This window comes from Sceloporus occidentalis, unplaced genomic scaffold (assembly GCF_023333645.1).
Source record: "Sceloporus occidentalis isolate IW3139 unplaced genomic scaffold, rSceOcc1.0.p SCAF_4, whole genome shotgun sequence".
Taxonomy (NCBI): Eukaryota; Metazoa; Chordata; class Lepidosauria; order Squamata; family Phrynosomatidae; genus Sceloporus; species Sceloporus occidentalis.
The window spans coordinates 41,947,662-41,967,806 of NW_028316984.1; the positions used below are offsets into that span (position 1 = coordinate 41,947,662).

Genomic DNA, 20,145 nt, shown 5'->3' on the forward strand with positions numbered 1-20,145 from the left:
TAGCATGCAGGCCAGTCAATATTCATTTAAACAGTGATCATACAGAGGTAGAACTTGCTTAAGTAACCTGTTTAAAATTGGTGCTGCTCGTTGCTCTGTCTGATAAAAAAAGCACCTGAGCTGCATTCTTGAATGATCCAGCTTGATTTTAATCCTGCGAGAAGTAAGAATGGTAGGAAATGAAGTTTATGATACAGTACCTCTGGCTTCGATTTTGGATTCTCATGTATGACTTGGCTTATACAGTATATGCATGTTCTCTAAGATAGCACTGGAAAAGATGTATTCATTTTCTTATTTAATAATGGCCAGCTTAGCCCTCAATAAGCATGCACTATTATCTTATATTTTTATTACCAAAAATACAGATTAATTGAAGGTGAATCTTTAAAAGGTGGGGTTGCCTGAAGAAGCTGCACTGACTTCTTGTATCGAGAGTTTCAACCTGTAAACCTGAAATTCATGTTGAGATCATGAACAAGGCATTCATACACACATTTTAGATACAACCTTATTGTTTCTATTGAATATAGACAGGATGCAAGAGCTTCACAATTAAAACTTAGAAATGAATGCCACCTTAACTTCTTGAACTAAAGAAATTTTGTCTTAGATACAAATTTAAGTGCATGCAATAGGGCTGACAAAAGTGGTTTAATCACTCTCTCTTCAAAGCAGCCATTCCACACTCAAAAATGCTACACAGAGAAATGTGGAGTCCAGCTGAATGGGGTCAACTGTGGTGCAAGGGACTGAGAGAAGAGGAAGAATCTCCCCAAATCAGATGAAGGCACCTTTTGTGAACAGGGGCTATGCCTGGAACCAGCCCTATCGTTCATCAACAGTAAAAATTCAGATGCTTGAAAGCTTCCCCCACCCACCTCACAAATTCTGCCAGAATTGTCTATTCTCAGGGTCAACTTCCCATTTCTCTTCCAGCTCTACTAACTGATCCAGATTACATTGAAAGTACAACACAGACAGAAAATATACTAAGAACAAGATCCCAAGATCACCATGTTTGGCTGACTTCAGAGAGCTGGGTCTTCTGATCTCTTCTTCCCTAAGTGTTAGTTCTCCAGAGGTCAGTGGCAGCCAGAGGAAGAGAGGTTTGCATGTGAGACCATGCAGAGTCTGTGTGATTTATGCAACTACAGGAGTGCAGCTATTTGGGGGGGGGGGGGGGAGCACTGCCCCTCCCAGATTAGATTTGACAAAACTTAATAGGCATAAGTTTATGTTCTAAGGTCTCATCCAGACTCCAGATTTAACCTTGCCATTGCTATACTAACCAGGGCATCTTCTTTTAAAAATTCAGGCCTCTTCCTCTTCCTGGTGCTTTTACAAGTCCAACCATGACTTTTTGCACACAGAGTAAGAGGAGGCTCTTTTGAAACCCCAGGAGATTCTGAGACAACAAGGGTTATATTCCATATCTGGTTTCCTTGTCTAGCTTTCTCCTGTACTATTGGCTGATTCTCACTGGTGATGACAGGGGCAAACCTAAGCTCACAGCAAAAAATCTAGATGGCTACTGCAAGCATGCCATGCTGCAGAGATCCACTCCTCAAGGAGCCTTGGTGTTGCAATGGTTAAATGGTGGTAATGCACCCACAACATTGTAAGTTAGATTCCAGGGCTCCAAGGTTGACTCAGCCTTCCATTCTTTTGTAGATTGGTACAATGAGTACCCAGCTTGTTGGGGACAACTGGCTTACAGATTGTAAACCATCAGAAAGTGCTGAGTTCACTGATAAGTAATATACGTAACCTACCTCCCTGGGCCCCTAATTCATCTGAACTGAGGTAAAAGTCCTTTACCAGCAGAGAAGGGGGCCGGTCATCCTGACGTTGGGTAGCTCCGCCTGCAAAGGCTCCTGTAGGCAGGACAAAGAATTCAAAAAACAAAGGCCAGGGGCCTGGCCCCACCATAGTGGGCGGAGCGACCCCCAGCAATCCTCAGTCTGCTTCCTGCCTTGCTCCAAGTAGGACGCTTCCTCATCTTCAGAAGACCTTTTTTTTTTTTTCTCTCTGGATTAGCTCCCCCAGACTTGCCTGGCTTGACTTCTCTCTTCTTTCCCCTTTTTTCTTCTTCTTTCCAAAAAAAAACAAAAAAAAAAACTTCTTTTTCTCACCTCCTCCCTTTCTCCTGCTTTCCTCCCCCCCCCCCCTTCCCCATGGCGAGCGGGGAAGAGGCCAGAGCACAGGGCGAGCTAGCCTCCACCCAGTCCGGGCCTGCCCCGGCTTTGCCGGATGCCTGCCCTGGGACCGCGGCCACTGAAGCTGGCCAGGGGGTGGAGGCGAGGCCGCACCGGGCGGAGGCGGCTGCCTCACGGCCCGCTGCTGGAGCCGGGGGCCCCCATCCGACCCGGTCAGGGTTGGCTCAGGGTGAGCCTACACCGCCGCTGGACGAATCCGAGGGGGACGAGGTAAGCCACCGGCGGGTGCCTCGCCGGCCCCGCTCCCCCCCAGGCCCATTCCCCAGGGGCTCCCAGGACGACCTGCTAGACGGGGGAGACCCCAGGGAAACACCAGGGTGGGGGAACGGACCCTTGTTGCCCTCGTTCTGCCCCCCCTTCCTTGGTTGGCCGGGGCCCTTCTTCCAAGCCCCCTCCATCCCCTCAGGTCCGCCGTCAGGCGCGACCAGCCGGGAGGCTTTCTACGGGCCTCAGTGGGGATTCCCCTGGCTGGCGGCTCCCAGCCTCGGGTGGCCCCCCACCGGAGGGGCTGGCTCTCCACCTCCGACCCGCGGAGCCAGGCCACACAAACGTGCGGTGGCCGCGGGAGGCCACCATTCCAACCACGTGGGCCGCGATGGCGGCGGCCATCTTGGCCACGTGGACTCCTATGGGGGCGGCCATCTTTCCCCAGAGTTCAGGGAGGGCGGCGGCCATGCCCCACGTGGCCTGGATATGGGGTCACGAGACCGCGCAGCGGGTTTCAGCGGGGGACAGAACACCATGGGGGACCGGGATGGCAGCGACCCTAAGGGGCGCCGGCTCCCCCATTCTAGAGGCAGAGGTTCAGCCAGCCGCTCCTATTCCAGCGGCTCTCAACCCCAAGGCCCACCAGTTGAACTGGACGTACATAGAGAGGGGGACGACATTGCCCCTAGGGACCGCTCTGTTTCCCGATCCCTGGACCGTCCCTCTTCCTCTAGATCCAGGCAGGGTGATTACTCCGATTCAGGCTCCGAATCGGACCACTCCCATCGACCGCCAGCTAAGAGAGCCAGATATGCCAGAGAGTCTTCCAAAAGAAAGAGGTCCCCATCCCCATCTTCGGAGGACAGGGGGACCCCCAGGGCCCTAGAGTCCGAGGCCTCAGAATCGGAGGAAGGCGAACTCTCTCAAGAGGAGGGGGACGAGCCCAGGGACACCCCCATGTCCTCTCGCCTTCTTAGGCCGGAGGACTACCCTCTCCTTATCAAAAAAACCATTAAGACTCTTAACATCTCTCTGCCATCGGCTGAGACTCCAAAGATTGACTCAGACCTTCCCAGGGTGGGCGAAGAGCTCTTCCCAGTCACAACCTCTTCAGTCCAGGAGCTGGCCTGTCCCTACAACATTATGCAAATCATTAGAGACGAATGGAACAGACCAGCAGCAGCTAGGCCCAATCATAGCGCCATTCGAAAGCATTACATCCTACAGCAGGGTGTGATGGATAGCCTCAAGGTCCCCCTAGTGGACGCTCCGGTCTCGGCTTTGGTTTCTTCTGCTGTGTTCACTAGAGATGGCGAGGACACCCTCAGAAATCCAGAGGATAGGAGGGCAGAGGGAGCACTCAAAAGAACCCACGAAGCAATCTCAATTGCCATTAGGGCAGCGACCACTGTTTCCTTGGTGATGCGTGCCTCCCTCCAGTGGTCCAAAGACCTACTTGAACTCCTCCCACACACAGACACCAAGGTCAGACAAACCATTAACAAGATTTCTAAAGCCTTGGCCCTGGGGGCCGATGGCACCTTGGATACCATTCAGCAATGTGCTAGAGCACAGGCGGCAGCCGTGGCGGTCAGACGACAGTTCTGGCTCAAGAACTGGCAGGTAGACTCCAGGTCTAAACAAAATTTGGCTTTCACCCCATTCCTGGGTACCAAACTGTTTGGAGAGTCCCTTGACCCTGTGTTAGTGGAGGGAAAGGATAAGAAGAAGGCCCTGCCCTCGACTAAAAAGAGAGGTGATAAAAGGCAGTTCAGAAAATCCTCTTCCTTTCGATCTTCACGCTCCTTCTTTCCCTCCAACTCCTTTCAAGCCAGGGAGTCTAGACCTAACAAATCTCGCTGGGGTGACTCTAAGTCCAACAAACAGGGCCGATCCACCTTCCCCTCCAAGGGCGGAGGGGGCTCCAAGCATCAAACAAACCAACAGGCGTGACGGGGCCCTTCCAGTAGGAGGTCGCCTTCAGGGATTCGCAGAAGTTTGGGAGGGCTCCACAACGGACAGATGGGTCCTCGACACCGTCCGCGATGGATACAGACTGGAGTTCCTCCATACACCTCGAGACATCTTCATCCCTTCCCCCAAATCCAGCGATCCCGAAAAACACCGCCTCCTACTGGAAGCCATCGACCGACTGGTCTCCCTCAACGCCATAGAGCCGGTCCCAATAGACCAGAGGGGCCGGGGTTGTTATTCCACTTTCTTTCTGGTGCCCAAGAAGAATGGGACCTGGAGGGCCATCCTGAACTTGAGACCACTCAACCAGTTCATACGCAAGAGGAGATTCAGGATGGAGACCCTCAAGACTATCCTGGACAGCCTTCAGCCCAACGACTTTCTGTCCTCCATAGACCTCCAGGATGCTTATCTCCATATTTTGATCCATCCTTCTTCCCGTCGTTTTCTCCGGTTCAAATATGGAAAGCGCCATTTCCAATTCAGGTCACTTCCCTTTGGCCTCTCGTCCGCTCCCAGGGTTTTCACCAAATCATGGTGGCTCTGGTCGCTCATTGGAGGACCCAGCTCATCCACGTTCATCCATACCTGGACGACCTCCTAATCAGAGCCCCCTCTATTCAACAGGCCATACGGGACACTGCCAGGGTCCTCAGATCTTTAGAGGACCACGGTTTTCTGGTCAACCTGGACAAGAGCTCGATTCAGCCCAGTCAGCGGATCCTACACCTAGGATCTCAGATAGACACCCACTCGGGGACGGTCTGCCTGACTCCGGAGCGGACCTCAACCATTCAAAAGACAGCCCAGAGGGTTCTGAAGTCCACCCGAGCCAGCCTACAGCTACTCTCTCGCCTGCTGGGGCTGATGATAGCAGCTATCGAATGCCTGCCCTGGGCGAGATTCCACGCCAGGCCTCTGCAATGGCTTCTTCTCCCACACCAACAGGCCATCGCCCAAAAGAGTCACCGCAAAATACGGATACACGACCAGGTTCGACAGTCCCTCAGATGGTGGATATCCCAGGCAGTCTCCAGGGGCCGCCCCATCTGGGAGACAGAAAAGATACAGATCACCACAGACGCCAGCCTCCGAGGCTGGGGAGCCCACTGCGGATCCCAACTGGCCCAGGGACGTTGGTCCCTGGAGGAGCAGTCCCACAGCATCAATTGGCTGGAACTTCGAGCGATACGACTGGCCCTCCGATCCTTCAGGGGACTGGTTCGTCACAAACCAGTCCTCATACGAACCGACAACATTACCGCCAAGGCACATGTCAACCGCCAGGGCGGAACAAGGTCACGAACACTGATGAACGAAGCCCAGTTGCTCTTCACGTGGGCAGAGACCAACCTGCTGTCTCTACGCGCAGAGCACCTCCAGGGTCAGCTAAACTCCAAGGCCGACTGGCTAAGCCGATCAGACATCGATCAAGGAGAATGGAGCCTTCACCCAGAGGTGTTCCAGACCATAGTGGAGGTATTCGGGCTACCGATAATAGACCTGTTCGCCTCACCCATCAACGCCAAGACTCCCAGATTCTTCTCGAGATTCAAGACTCGGGGGGCGGAGGACTTCGACGCACTGACGTGCCGCTGGCCGGACGGACTTCTTTACGCCTTCCCCCCGGTGACGCTGTTGACAAAACTCCTCTCCAAAGTCCGAAGGACGGGAGCGGTGGTCATCCTGATAGCTCCAGCTTGGCCCAGACGTCCGTGGTTTTCAGAGCTCCTCAACCTCTCAGTACAAGACCTTCCTCTCCCAGCCAGACCGGATCTGTTGTCGCAGGGTCAGGTCTGCCATCCGGACCCGACCTGGCTTCAGCTTCGCGCCTGGAAATTGAGAGGAACATGCTAACCAAGTATGGCTATTCTCCCGAGGTGATAGAGTCGATCCTGGCATCTAGACGCCAGTCGACCATTAAGATTTACGAATACACCTTCACAGCGTTCAAGAGATGGTGTAAGCGCAAAAAGAAAGACTTCATTCGGGTCACGGTCTCCACACTCCTACAGTTCCTTCAGGATGGATTCAACCAGGGCCTCCGTCCTAACACGGTAAAAAGACAGGTGGCTGCAATTACCTCCATACTTCCACACGACCGAGCTGCTCGGATCTCCCAACACCCGCACGTCAGACGGCTACTCAAAGGAGTCTCCAACAAATCAGCCCCGACTAGGCACCGCTTCCCCTCATGGGACCTCCACACAGTTCTCAAAGCCTTGACAGTCCACCCCTTCGAACCGATCAGAGAATCTACCCTTAAACTTCTTACTTTCAAGACGCTCTTTTTAACAGCAGTCACATCTGCCCGACGAGTCTCGGAAATCGGGGCCCTGTCAGTCAGAAGAGAACTGTGCGTCATGCGGCCCGACTCAGTTCTGCTGAGACCGGATCCGTCCTTCATCCCCAAGGTAAACTCGACTTTCCATTCTTCGCAGGACATCGTCCTGCCTTCCTTTTGCCCCAAGCCGACAAACGATCTGGAGAAGATTTGGCACACCCTAGACGTGCGCAGGGCCATTAGGGTTTACCTCAAAAGGACAGCAGCTTTTAGGAAAACCGAGGCTCTCTTTGTTTCCTTCCAGCCAAGATCCAAAGGCAAGAAGGTCTCTGTATCGACACTCTCCAGGTGGATCAAGCAATGTATCATCACAGGCTACAAGACCCTGGACCTATCCCCTCCTAAGGACATCACGGCCCATTCCACCAGAAGCTCAGCCACCTCGGCAGCTTTTTCCACTAATGCTCCACTCGCCGAGATTTGCAGGGCGGCCACATGGAAGACTCCGTCCACGTTCATTAGACACTACAAGCTGGACGTCTTTCAATCAGCGGAGGCAGCCTTTGGTCGTAGAGTCCTCCAACATATAGTTCCACGGTCACCCCAGGCGTCAGCAGGCCCACCCTAGGAGGGATCAGCGCTTTTTTAAATCCCAACGTCAGGATGACCGGCCCCCTTCTCTGCTGGTAAATGGAACGTTAGTCCTTACCTGAGATACGTCCCTTTACAGCAGAGAAGGTCCGGTCATCCTCCCCACCCTTCTACCTACAGACGCCTGAGAACCAACGACTGAAGTGTTGACCTGACGACTTGGACTGTTACTTTTCTCTAAATCTCCTAAGCCAGCCCAGTCTGGTTGCCTATTTTTGGCTAGAGGCCACTAGATGCTCAAGAGGCTTGTCATTGACTGAGGATTGCTGGGGGTCGCTCCGCCCACTATGGTGGGGCCAGGCCCCTGGCCTTTGTTTTTTGAATTCTTTGTCCTGCCTACAGGAGCCTTTGCAGGCGGAGCTACCCAACGTCAGGATGACCGGACCTTCTCTGCTGTAAAGGGACGTATCTCAGGTAAGGACTAACGTTCCATTCCCATTGAAAAAATTCCAGTTGGCCAGACACTGAACATGAGAACAGTCACCAAATTACTCCCTAATCTTTTATTTTAAAATGTGGAACTAGTACATGCCACACAGATGGTTGTCAGCAGTAGATCAAGGTGTATGTCCTTTCCAGCCTACAGCTTGGGAAATTTTCTATTTGTATTACAACTTCCAGTATCCTCAAACTATCGGGACAGTTGTGGTCCAGAAAAGAATAATTTTTCCAAGCTATGTCCTACCTCAAACAGCCATAGCTTGGGTACTTACAGTATATAGAAAATTATCCAATTATCCTGAGTCACATGAAGTTCTTTTTTATCAAAACTATCCAAGAGAGGCAACAGCCAACAAATTATATGATTGTTTCATATCCACAGGTAAATTCAGGGCAAAGATTTAAAGTATCCAAAGTGTAGAACTAAAATAAGATTGATATGGGCCTAAAACAGATGGGCAAAAAGGATTGCGGTGGGACTGCTGTGGCACTGTTTGCACCGCGGCAACCACATGCACCCAGCCCTGATCCTGCCTGCTGCTGCAATTCCAAACTCAGCTGCCAGAAAGTAGCAGATTTTTTTTTGCTCCTTTTTGGCCCAGTTTTTTTTGGGAAGACATGGCGTCAGCACAGTTTCCACCCACTTTTGGGTTGTGCATCATCTAAACGCTACACCTGAACGTGATCAGAAACTGCATCATTTGCCCTGTCTGTTTCGGGCCATGGTTACCTAGAATGTTGTTTCTGTTTCAGTCAGCACTGGTTGTGACAAATCATTTACCATTCAAACAATGGCAGAATTTATACGGCAAAGAAAAAACTAAGGGTGAAATTTAAAATATTGCAAGATGCAAAGCAGAAATGAAGTTTGGGTTTACCTAATTTGAAATTTTATTTTGCTGCCTGCTGCTTAGTGTGGTTAAAGGAATGGATGGTGCTGAGAAATAAAAGACTATTTGAATTAGAGTGGTTTGATCTGATATTTGGATGGCATGGGTATTTAAGGCATGATAAAACTAAAGTGAATGTAGATTTCATTAATCATTATCTGAGATGTGCCTTCCGTAGAATATAGATTGGATCTGATCCCAGTTTATCCCAAAAATGCCTTTATGGGTCTCAACACAAGAAGCTTGCTATAGAAGAAAAACAGTAAGCAAAGAAAAATGGTTAAGATACCAAGAAATGTTGGAGATTTGCCAAGAATACTGTGAAAATGAAAGAGCACCTTTGCCAAAAATAGAATGAAAATGAAAGAGCACTTTTATCTTTGGGTGCTTCTCTTACAGTCATTTGAAAGATTTAAGATGGATAAAAATACCCCATTTCTGAACAAAATAAATCAGAGTTTGAACTGCAATTATGTACAAATGATGAATAGGTGATTAGTAAAATGTGTAAACTTTTGTTGAAATGTGATATGGAGGAAGAAGTGAAGGACTGAATTATAAAATGGACTAAGAATGTTGGTTACAATATACAAATAGGGCAATGGGAAAGGATAGAGAAATACTGGAGGTGATCCCATAGTCAGAAATAGTAAAAGAGAAGGGAATTCAGGATGGATGGGAGTTTCTCAAAGAAGAGATACTGAAGGCACAATTTCAAACAGTTCCAGTGAGAAAGAAAAAGGGGAGATGTCTCAAGAAACCAGGATGGATGACTAAGGAACTTTCAACTGAGCTAAGTTTTAAACAGAACATGTATAAGAAATGGAAAAATGGGGAAATCACCAAAGAGGAATTCAAACAAATAGCAGGCATGTGTAGGGGTGAAGTCAGAAAAGCTAAAGCACAGAATGAACTCAGGCTTGCTAGAGAGGTTAAGAACAATAAAAAGGGCTTTTTTGGATATGTCCACAGCAAAAGGAAGAAGAAGGAAATGGTAGGACCACTACATGGAGAAGATGGCAAAATGCTAACAGGTCACAGAGAAAAGGCAGAATTACTCAACACCTTCTTTGTCTCAGTCTTCTCAGAAAAAGAAAAGGGTGCTCAGCCTGAGGATAATGGAGCAGAGGACAGAATAGGGGAATTTCAGCACAGAATAAGTAAGGAGATAGTACAGGAATACCTTGTTAATCTAAACGAATATAAATCTCCAGGACCAGATGAACTACAGCCAAGGGTATTAAAAGAACTGGCAAAAGTAATATCGGAGCCATTGGCAATAATCTTTGAGAACTCCTGGAGAACAGGAGAAGTCCCAGCCGACTGGAGGAGGGCAAACGTTGTCCCCATCTTCAAAAAGGGGAAAAGAGAGGATCCAAACAATTATCGTCCAGTTAGTCTGACATCAATACCGGGAAAGATTCTAGAGCAGATCATTAAAAAGAGAGTCTGTGAACATCTAGAAGGTAATTCCATAATCACAAAAAGTCAACACGGGTTTCAGAGAAAGAAGTCATGCCAGACAAATCTAATCTCTTTCTTTGATAAAATTACTAGCTTGATAGATGAAGGGAATGCTGTGGATATCGTATATCTTGATTTCAGTAAGGCTTTTGACAAGGTTCCCCATGACATTCTTGTAAACAAGCTTATAAAAAGTGGGATAGACAAGGCAACTGTTACATGGATTTGTAATTGGTTGACTGCCCGAACCCAAAGGGTGCTCAACAATGGTTCCTTTTCATCCTGGAGAGAAGTGACCAGTGGGGTCCCACAGGGCTCTGTCCTGGGCCCAGTGTTATTCAACATCTTTATCAATGACCTGGATGACAGAATTGGGAGCATTCTTATCAAATTTGCAGATGACACAAAATTAGGAGGAGTAGCTAACACTCCAGAGGACAGGATCAACATTCAAGATGACCTGAATAAACTAGAAAGTTGGGCCACAGCTAACAAAATGAACTTCAACAGGGAGAAATGCAAGGTACTGCACTTAGGGTGGAAAAATAAAATGCACTGATAGAGGATGGGAGACACATGGCTGAATGAGACTACGTGTGAAAGGGATCTTGGAGTCCAAGTAGACCACAAGCTGAACATGAGTGAATAGTGTGATGCAGCAGCTAAAAAGGCCAATGCAATTTTAGGCTGCATCAGTAAAAGTATTGTATCTAGATCAAGGGAAGTAATACTGCCACTGTGCTCTGCTTTGGTCAGGCCCCACCTGGAATATTGTGTCCAGTTCTGGGCGCCACAATTCAAAAAGGATGTTGAAAAACTGGGACGTATCCAAAGGAGGGCAAGTAAAATGGTGAAAGGTCTAGAAACTATGTCCTATGAGGAACGACTTAAGGAGCTGGGGATGTTTAGCCTGGAGAAGAGAAGGTTAAGAGGTGATATGATAGCCCTGTTTAAATACTTGAAGGGATGCCATACAGAGGCGGGAGCTGACTTGTTTTCACTTGCTCCAGAGACTAGGACCCGGAACAATGGCTGCAAGCTACAAGAAAAGAGATTCCACCTCAACATTAGGAAGAACTTCCTGACAGTAAAGGCTGTTCGACAGTGGACCCTCGGAGTGTAGTGGAGTCTCCTTCCTTGGAGGTCTTTAAACAGAGGCTAGATGGCCATCTGTCGGGGATGATTTGATTTGGATTTCCTGCATGGCAGGGGGTTGGACTAGATGGCCCTTGCGGTCTCTTCCAATTCTATGATTCTATGATCACTTCAAACCCACCATTATGGCTGATTCTTGGGCAATTTTATTTTGGGGGGGGGTTTAGAAGGCTCTGCAATTAGGAGGAGAAAACTGTCACATTTTCAGATAGGTTTGTCAGCTTTTGGGGCAGTTTTCAAGCAAAATAAATGGCTTGAAGAATTTGTGGGTTCTGCGGGCTTTGGGGAGGGTTCTGCAGGGCCTTGGGGCACACTGACGGTGCTGACGTACATGTTGATTCCCCCCTCAACAATTGATTCAAAGTGTCTGCTCTGAATGGAATTAGCAATAGGATTCTGTCTTAGTTGTGCACTTCATATGTGGACAGCGACCTATGAAAGCTCCTGTCATACCTTCTCACAACAAACTAAGGCTCCCACAATGCCATTTTTTTCATACAGATAAATCTTTAGATGCTCCATCTTCCTATATGTGTGTTGTTGTAGTTGTGTCTTCAAGTCATTGCTGACCTATGGCTACCCTAAGGCAAATCTATCACTGGGTTTCCTTAGCAAGATTTGTTCGGGGGGGGGGGGGTGTCTTCTTCTGAAGCTGAGAGAGTGTGACTTGCCCAAGATCACCTTGAGGATCTCTATGGTCAGGTGGGGATTCAAACCCTGGTCTCCAGTTATCTCCCCAACATCATAAGTTCTATCTTGGCCAGTTTATCATATCTCCTTTCTGGTTCCGAGCCAGCATCACACTAAATTCCAATAACTGCCACCATCATTCATATGATTGTCTGTTCACCTTGGCTTTAGGCAACATCTTTCTTCCTGCCTTTGTCCCTCAATGATCATCATCACTAAAAACAAACTTGGCACTTCATTACCATACCCACAAGTTTTGCATTTCTATTGCTGTCACACATACAACTAGCTATTTATAGCTATAAAGATCTGTTCCTAGGTACTTCACTCCATGCATCTGATGAAGTAGACTTAAGTCTACGAAACCTCATGGTACCAACTTCTTTCTCTCAGTTAGTCTCAAAGGTGCTACGAGATCCATTTGTCTCCTGCTTTCCACAGTTACCCTCAAATCACTGTACCATACTGGCCCCACTGTACCACACACATCCCCAAAACCTACAGTTTTCCCTCACTATTTCTGGGAGGGAATTTTCTTCCCCTAAATTTTCCTCCTTCCCCTTCAGGCCTTCACAACTCTATGCCTGCAGTGAGCAGTTAGCAGTTAGCAGAATGTATAACAAAGCACATCTTGCTTGCTGTGATGATACCTTGTGATGAGAAGAAATTGTTCTGAAACTTTGTGGCTTGTGAGGTGAATGTGGGTGAGCCACAGATCCTTAGCAAAGAGGCTATTATCATTAAGTGGCAAGCAGAAATGCCAGTTCTGTACACATGCCTCTTTCCCATCTATTTTCTTGAACCTTTCTCACCTCTTTTACTACCTGTATGTTAATCTTCCACACTCTGCTGTCCACAAAGAGAGAGTAGGATTATGACATAAATATCTTAATGGGCTCTAATATCACAACACATTGTGTAGAGGTGCCCTCCAACTTTTAAAAAACAATCCCCTGCAAATAAAAATACAGTATTGCAATATATTCTGGAAAACATATAATGATAGGAATTGCTTACAAGTCATACTTTTACCATTGTGAGAACAGGTCTTGAAAATTTTGTCACTTTACTTGTGACTTTCTTGGAAACCACACACTGATGTGTTATAAGCAAAGAAATTTACACAAAATCTTTATCATGTTCGATGGTAAGAATGTCCTTCTAACTAACTGTTATACTAAATTAAATATCATTTTCCAGGAGTTATGGGACAATGTCATTATTTTTAAAACCAGATTTATACAGTGTTTTTACTGGAACATGTCATTGCACAATAATGTTACGAAAAGCAGTATTAAAAGCATTAAAAGTTCAGTCAGGTTCACTGGAGAAGAGCTAATACAAAATGACATTTGTGGAGAGCTGGAGTATTTGCTTCTAAACCAACTTTTAAATCACCGTAAAACTCTGGGAATTACATAATAAATAGTTCATGAATATCATACATGACTGATGAAAAGACTTTATTTAAGAATTCTTCTAAAGCTGAGAGTTTAATAGTGAGAAGTCTTTTGAAAGGAGACCATGTTAAACATATAAAAATGAAATATTCTAGTAAAAATTCTTCTTAATATTGTAACATGTTTAAAAACAATACTTCAGAATTTTAAAGGATGGCATGGTAAGGTCATTTATCTAGAGAAAAACTAATGATGAGTTCAGTAAGCCATGAGCACAATCCAACTAAACTTTTCCATTCCATTTATTTCAGTGAGATTTGAGCATATGTATAACTCTTCAATTAAAACCAGCGGGATCCAAAAGATAAAGCCTAGGAGGCACTCACTCTTTTGAATGACTATTAGTATTAGATTATGCAGAACACTGATGTTCTGACAAACCCTAAGTCATCAATATACAAATTAGTGTCTGTTAACATCTGCAAAACTAACTTGTTTCAAATGTAATGCTATTAATCAATTTACATCATACTGGAACAATTGTTGACAGTCTCTGAAAATGAAATAACTGAATGGTTCTCTAGTCTTACAAGCTTTCCCATACAATACATGACTGTTAAATCAGCCAATTAACTGTGGAAAATCTTGCACTAATGTACTCTGAAACTCCAATGTCAATAGAAGACGTGTAAAATTATAAAACTATAAACTGTTCTCCATTTGTTTCCTTATAAAAACCTAGGATATATAACGTTAATATTGATTTTCACATCAATGCCAAAGTATCCAGACTGTCTTAATGAACAAAGATACTGATAACAATCATTACAATCTACTTTTGCATACATGGTATGTCACTTATTTCCAGAAGCTATAAAACAGTAAAATGCAAGCTCAAAGACAAATTGTCTTGTTACAGCAGTTCATGTTTTTAACAGAACATATTTTGAAACAATTGAAGTGTTGTGTGTTAAAATAAACCTACCTCTTTGCTTTCTTCCAAATCTGATTCACTGCTAAATTCTTCAGTGTTTAAATTTTCAAAATCTGATTCTCCAACTGCTATGGGCACAGTCACAGTGACACTTGGGTTGTTTATGAATGACATGTAATCACTTTCATCAATTATGTATTTTTCCACACTGCTGCCTATGCCACTGGTTGTTCCATTGCCATCTTTCAGGTAGTTGAAGTCTTTGCCAATATCTACAATGGTATGGTTAGAGATGCAGCTGTCTTTCTTGTTGTTCAGCTCTTCAAGAGGTTTGATTTCATCCAAAGCTTTCTGCTTCCTCACAAAAGCCTTTTGGACAAATTCATGTGCTTTTCTTTTCACATAATCAATTCCTCTCTGAATCCTCCCCACAGCAATCTGGAGATTGTTCATTTCATTGTCATCATCTGTAGCAGCAAGATTGTCTGAACTGAAGGAGCTCAGCAGCAAGGCTAGAAAGAGGTTCAAAACCTAGTAGTGGAAAAAGAAGACAACTGATTTTTCATATTTGACATACAATGACAGTAAGACCTGTTTGTGTCAGTACAATAATTTTATTTAAGAATTATTCTCGGGTAAACCACCTTTCATTTCATGCTTTTCCTTATTATAAGCTGAAGGTCCATTTTGCCATTCTGAATGGTAAAAACATGGGTATTATGGGGCTTAGGGTCACACTTGCACTTTGCTAAATGCTGCTGTAAACAAGTTCGCTCTTTCAAAAGAAAATAGGTAGCCACTGTACACACAAGCCTTGGGTCAGAGCCTAAATGTCTATTTTAAGAGGGGTATATCTGGCAGTGGCTCAAGTGGTTAAGACGCTGACTCTATTGATTGCAAGATCGACAGGTTGGTAGTTCGAGGCCTGGGTGCTGCATGATGGGATGAGCTCCCATCACTAGTCCCAGCTTCTGCCAACCTAGCAGTTTGAAAGCATGCAAATGCAGGCCAAGGGACTACCTTTACCTTTATCTATATCTGGCAAGGCACAGATATTCCAGGAGAGATAGTGAATTATCATCTCTCCTTTGGAGATACTCTTTATTGTCCATCTTAAGAAAAGAAAAGAAAAACACTGAGTACTATATAATGAAAAGGAAATGGTGCCACCATGCAATCTCTATTTTCTAATTTACATTTATATACTATTAATCTTAGGCATTTTTTGGGGGGGGGGGGTCACTTTTTTTTTATTATAGGCGAATTATTAAAAGACATAAAATGTTAGACTCAAGCTGCAATATAGTGCTTGAATTAAAATATAGATTTTTTTGGATACATACCACTAGATTGCCAATTACCATGACCATCATGAAGACAGTAAGGCACATTGTTTGTCCAGCAACCTCCATACAGTCCCACATAGTCTCTATCCATTCTCCACAAAGTACTCGAAAGACAATCAAGAAAGAGTGGAAAAAGTCATTCATGTGCCAGCGTGGAAGTTCACAATCATTAGAGATTTTGCAGACACATTCCTTGTAGCTTTTGCCAAATAACTGCATTCCAACCACAGCAAAAATGAAGACTATGATGGCCAAAACCAAGGTCAGATTTCCCAAGGCACCAACTGAGTTGCCAATAATCTTTATCAACATATTTAATGTTGGCCAAGATTTTGCCAATTTGAAAACTCGAAGCTGAAAGATAAAAGTACACAGGGTTCAATTCCAGTGTTTGTTAACTTTGCATTTAATTCACTAAAGAATTATCTTAAAGTCTACAGTAGAACATTGACACTAGATTTGTTCATTCTCTTTGGACATCTGTGGCAGTTAAAGGTGACGTAAAGCAGATAAATACTGGTAACGTAAAGGTGACGTAAAGCAGATAAATACTGAACAGTTAACAGGTTTGAGCTGCAATCTTATACACGCTTACTTGGGACTAAAACTGGTTTAACTGGATGAAACTGACTTCCTAGCAAACATGCATTGGCTGTGCTTTTGGAATACTGCACTATTGTTTACCAATTCATTCACAGGAATCATAGAATCATAGAATCATAGAGTTGGAAGAGACCACAAGGGCCATCCAGTCCAACCCCCTGCCATGCAGGAACTCTTTTCCAATTATCTTTAGACCAAAAATGAAGACACAAGTAGTAAAATGTACAACATATTAATCTTTATTGTCTTTATATGTAATGAAATCAAAAAGGTAGGTGAAAATTCTGCAGTTTATTCATATTATTTACCAGTCGGAAGGATCTCAGGACAGAAAGACCTTCCACGTTGGCAAGACCCAGTTCCATCAAACTCAGGCTGACAATGATGCCATCAAAAATATTCCAGCCTTCTTGAAAATAATAGTAAGGATCCATGGCTATTAGCTTAAGGAACATTTCTGCTGTAAAGATGCCAGTGAACACCTACACACAAAAAGTATGATTTGTCATCAATCCCTGCCACATTCATCAAAATGTGCACTAAGGACAAAAGAAGGGTAGCATCAAAGAGGTTTTATTTAAAAAATAACTTCAAAAGTGAACCCCTCGACTGTGATTCTGAGAAGTAACCACTTTTTCATGGCATGCAGTACATTAAACATTTTAAAGCTTATGTTTAATACTAGAGTAAAGATCCTACTAGGGTGTGGATCTACTGAAAGCTGTGTTATACCCCTAAATGGGCCTCTAAGTCTTGATATGGCATAGATATATTTTCTGTTGACTTCAACAGAAGTTTTAATTGAACTTAGTTCCTACTGAAATCAGTGGGGATAATGTTAAATCATAACTAGTTTTCACATTGACTTCAACAGGTGAGTAGCTTAATCTGGATTCAGCATGGCAAATTCAAGCCATTGAATTCCACTGTGGGAGAAAGGCGGGATATAAATCTTGAAAATATATAAATGAAAATAAGCAATTTCGGTAATTTTTCAATGAATAATGGTACTTAGGACAGCAAATGGAAGACTCACCAAGTTTCCAACAGATAGCACATTATTAAACTGCGGAGTCATCGGGTAATGTTCCATGGCCATAAATAAAGTGTTCAGAACAATACAGATAGTGATAGCAAGGTCGACAAAGGGATCCATCACAACCAGATTAACAATATGCTTTATTTTTAACCATGGAGTGCAGCAGTCCCAGATTAAGCACATGTTAGCAAATTTATACCAACAGGGAGGGCATTTCTGTCTGGATTCCTCAAGTTCTGAAAGAGAGAGAGAGAGAGAGAGAATGCATTAAAGCATTTATAAAACAATCCAGTTTATCCAAAACATAATTATCTTTGAGAACTGCTTCCTATAATGTGTATGTGATTTATTATCATTCCAAGCAAAGGTTGTGAGTGCACCTTAAGCGAATGGGGTCAGAAAATACAACTAAATGTTCATGAGAAAACATAGCTGACGCCTTCACAGAGGAGACCCTTAGGGGAAGGCACTGTTGATTCCAGGCCATGCCAAGCATCCCTTTATGCCACTGCAGGACTTTGGAATGACATCCAGCACACCTTTTGTGCTGCATCTTGTCAGAAGTCTCACAGGACTTCAAATCTCACTGGATTTACTGGGAGCTTGGGCAGCCCTGCATTAAGGCCTGAAGGCTTGGTGGGCAGCCGTTTTTAATAAGGCTTCAGCACAAGCTGGTCATGCTGTGGTTCATCACCATTCATTAGACCCTCCTGCCACACAGCCTGCCTGGGCTAAGGATTGGAGGTACATTGGCATGGTGATGGCAGACCTCCATAACATCCAAAGTCTGGTCACAGGAGCTCACATTCTAAGGACAAATATGTTACCCAGACAAGTGTAGCTGGACGCACACAATAACTGTTCTTAATGCAACTTGGGGCCATGCTGATTTGGATATCATGCATAACAATGCCTGGATAGGCAACACACCTATCTCCCACCCAGGCGTATGTGTTGACTTGGCTTACTTGTACAAAGGCAGTGGTGTACACCTCTCCCAGTGGGTACTGAACTCTATTCAGATGTACGAACTCATCAGATTCACCAATACATTTTGGTGGGAGGAGGGGGTGCCAAACTGCACTGGACCCTTCCTATAATGGGTATGGAGGATAAAGGGGACATGGGGCACAAGTTGAATTGAGAGAAAAAAGCCCTGGGGCTGCTAGATGGTTGAAGGAGGGTGGAACCTGCAGTTTGGGCAGGTGCAGGTTGCCTCACCTCCAACTAACAGTTTTGGCTTGTCCCAGGGATTGGTTGATATGACAAGCTTTGTCAGATGCTGTACTTAACAGACACTCATGGCTTAATGCCCTGTTTGAGCATTTATTGTTATGAAAACCACCGAGCATGGTGTCTCCTCTGTCATACTTTTCTTATACATTCTCAGCTAGAGGTGAATGTAACTGACTGGTAGTTGCTGTATTTATATTAAAGTTGTGGCCATCTCATTTAACCCATAACATCGTGTCTGGGCCCTCTGCCTCAGTGCAAATCAAAATCTGGTCAAAAGCAGCAAGTTCTATATGTATGATTTAGGGCAGGGGTAGGCAACCTGCGACCCGCAGGCCGGATGCAGCCCGGCGAGGCCTTGGGACCGGCCCCAGCCTGGTCCTGCCGCTGATTGCCGCCGGGGCCTTTGGGGGGCAATTGTCTATAGAAGCCTCAAAAACATGCATTTATATTAACATTTTTTAAAAAATCAGCAAATTTTTTCGCGTGTCCTCCTTTTTTTTTTTAAAAAAAAAAGTGTCTTCCATTGGAAAATTTTGTCCTACATTTGTCCTGGTTTATTTATATATTTAATTTTTTTAAAAATATATTTAATTATTTATTTTTTGGCTTCGGCCCCCCAGTTGTCTGAGGGACAGCAATCCGGCCCCCAGCTCAAAAAGGTTGCCTACCCCTGATTTAGGGTTATGCTGCACTTTGGACAAAACAATTATCTTTTTTAAGCCTTCAAGCCTTCAACAATTCATAAACCAAACTACAACCATTGTTTCCTTGGCCTCTGTTATATGGATTTTTTTTCTTGCCAATGCAGCATAACTGAAGAATCCAGTTTTCAATTCATGGGTTTATCAGGAATATCAAAAACATTATCTATATTTAGACAGTGGCTAGGCAACACACAGTGCTGTTTATGTCCCCCACTCATTTTTGCAGCCCTTGCCTTTCCCTCACCACCAAATTTGCACTGCAGCAGGGAAAGACCCATACTTTGCTCTTAAACCAAGGTATGTGTGGAGTCTGTGCCTTATTTTCAAGCCTTCAGAAGCCTCCCATAAGTGCAACAACAACAACAACAACAATAAAATAAAACTGTTATTTATATCCTGCTTTTTGTAAGAACAATCAAAGTGGCTAAAAACATCTAAAACCATACAAAATTTACACAGTATCCCCCCTTAAAAAAGAATTAAACAATTAAGATTAAAATTACATAATCACATTAAAATCTAATAAAAATCAGACAGTCACAGGCAGAGTCATAACATAACGCAAAAAATCCATGGTATATGGAGTAATCATTATGTGGCTGAGGACTTATTCTGGAAAAACCTGCCGGAAGAGATCCGTCTTGACCACTTTTTTTAAAGGCGTCTAGGTTAGTAATTTGACAGACAAAGGAGATTATTGCACATTTTAATACCTCTCCCAGCTTTAACATGCTTTGGTGGCCATTTTTCAAAGTGAGGAGCTTTCTGGATTTGAAAAACGACAGCTGAAACACAGTAAGAAACCCAGGCTGCAGGCAGGCTGTACTCGGATGGTGGATTTGGAGACAAAAGCCATGCGACAGGACCATATAACCATGACTTAATACCACAGGCCAGAACACAGAGGT

The 20,145-nt window shown here is 44.7% G+C and overlaps 1 protein-coding gene across 4 annotated transcripts in view; it reads right to left on the minus strand.

Moving 5' to 3' along the window:
* Nucleotides 1-20,145, minus strand: part of SCN2A (sodium voltage-gated channel alpha subunit 2) — a 153,805-nt gene that overhangs the window by 33,747 nt on the left and 99,913 nt on the right. For all 4 annotated transcript variants that reach the window (XM_089519841.1, XM_089519842.1, XM_089519839.1 and 1 more), the window contains 4 exons: nucleotides 17,295-17,533; nucleotides 16,567-16,740; nucleotides 15,653-16,009; nucleotides 14,361-14,840 (listed from right to left, as the gene is read on the minus strand). In XM_089519841.1, the coding sequence (XP_089375967.1) occupies nucleotides 14,361-14,840; nucleotides 15,653-16,009; nucleotides 16,567-16,740; nucleotides 17,295-17,533 (1,250 nt within the window). The remainder of the gene's footprint in view (nucleotides 1-14,360; nucleotides 14,841-15,652; nucleotides 16,010-16,566; nucleotides 16,741-17,294; nucleotides 17,534-20,145) is intronic.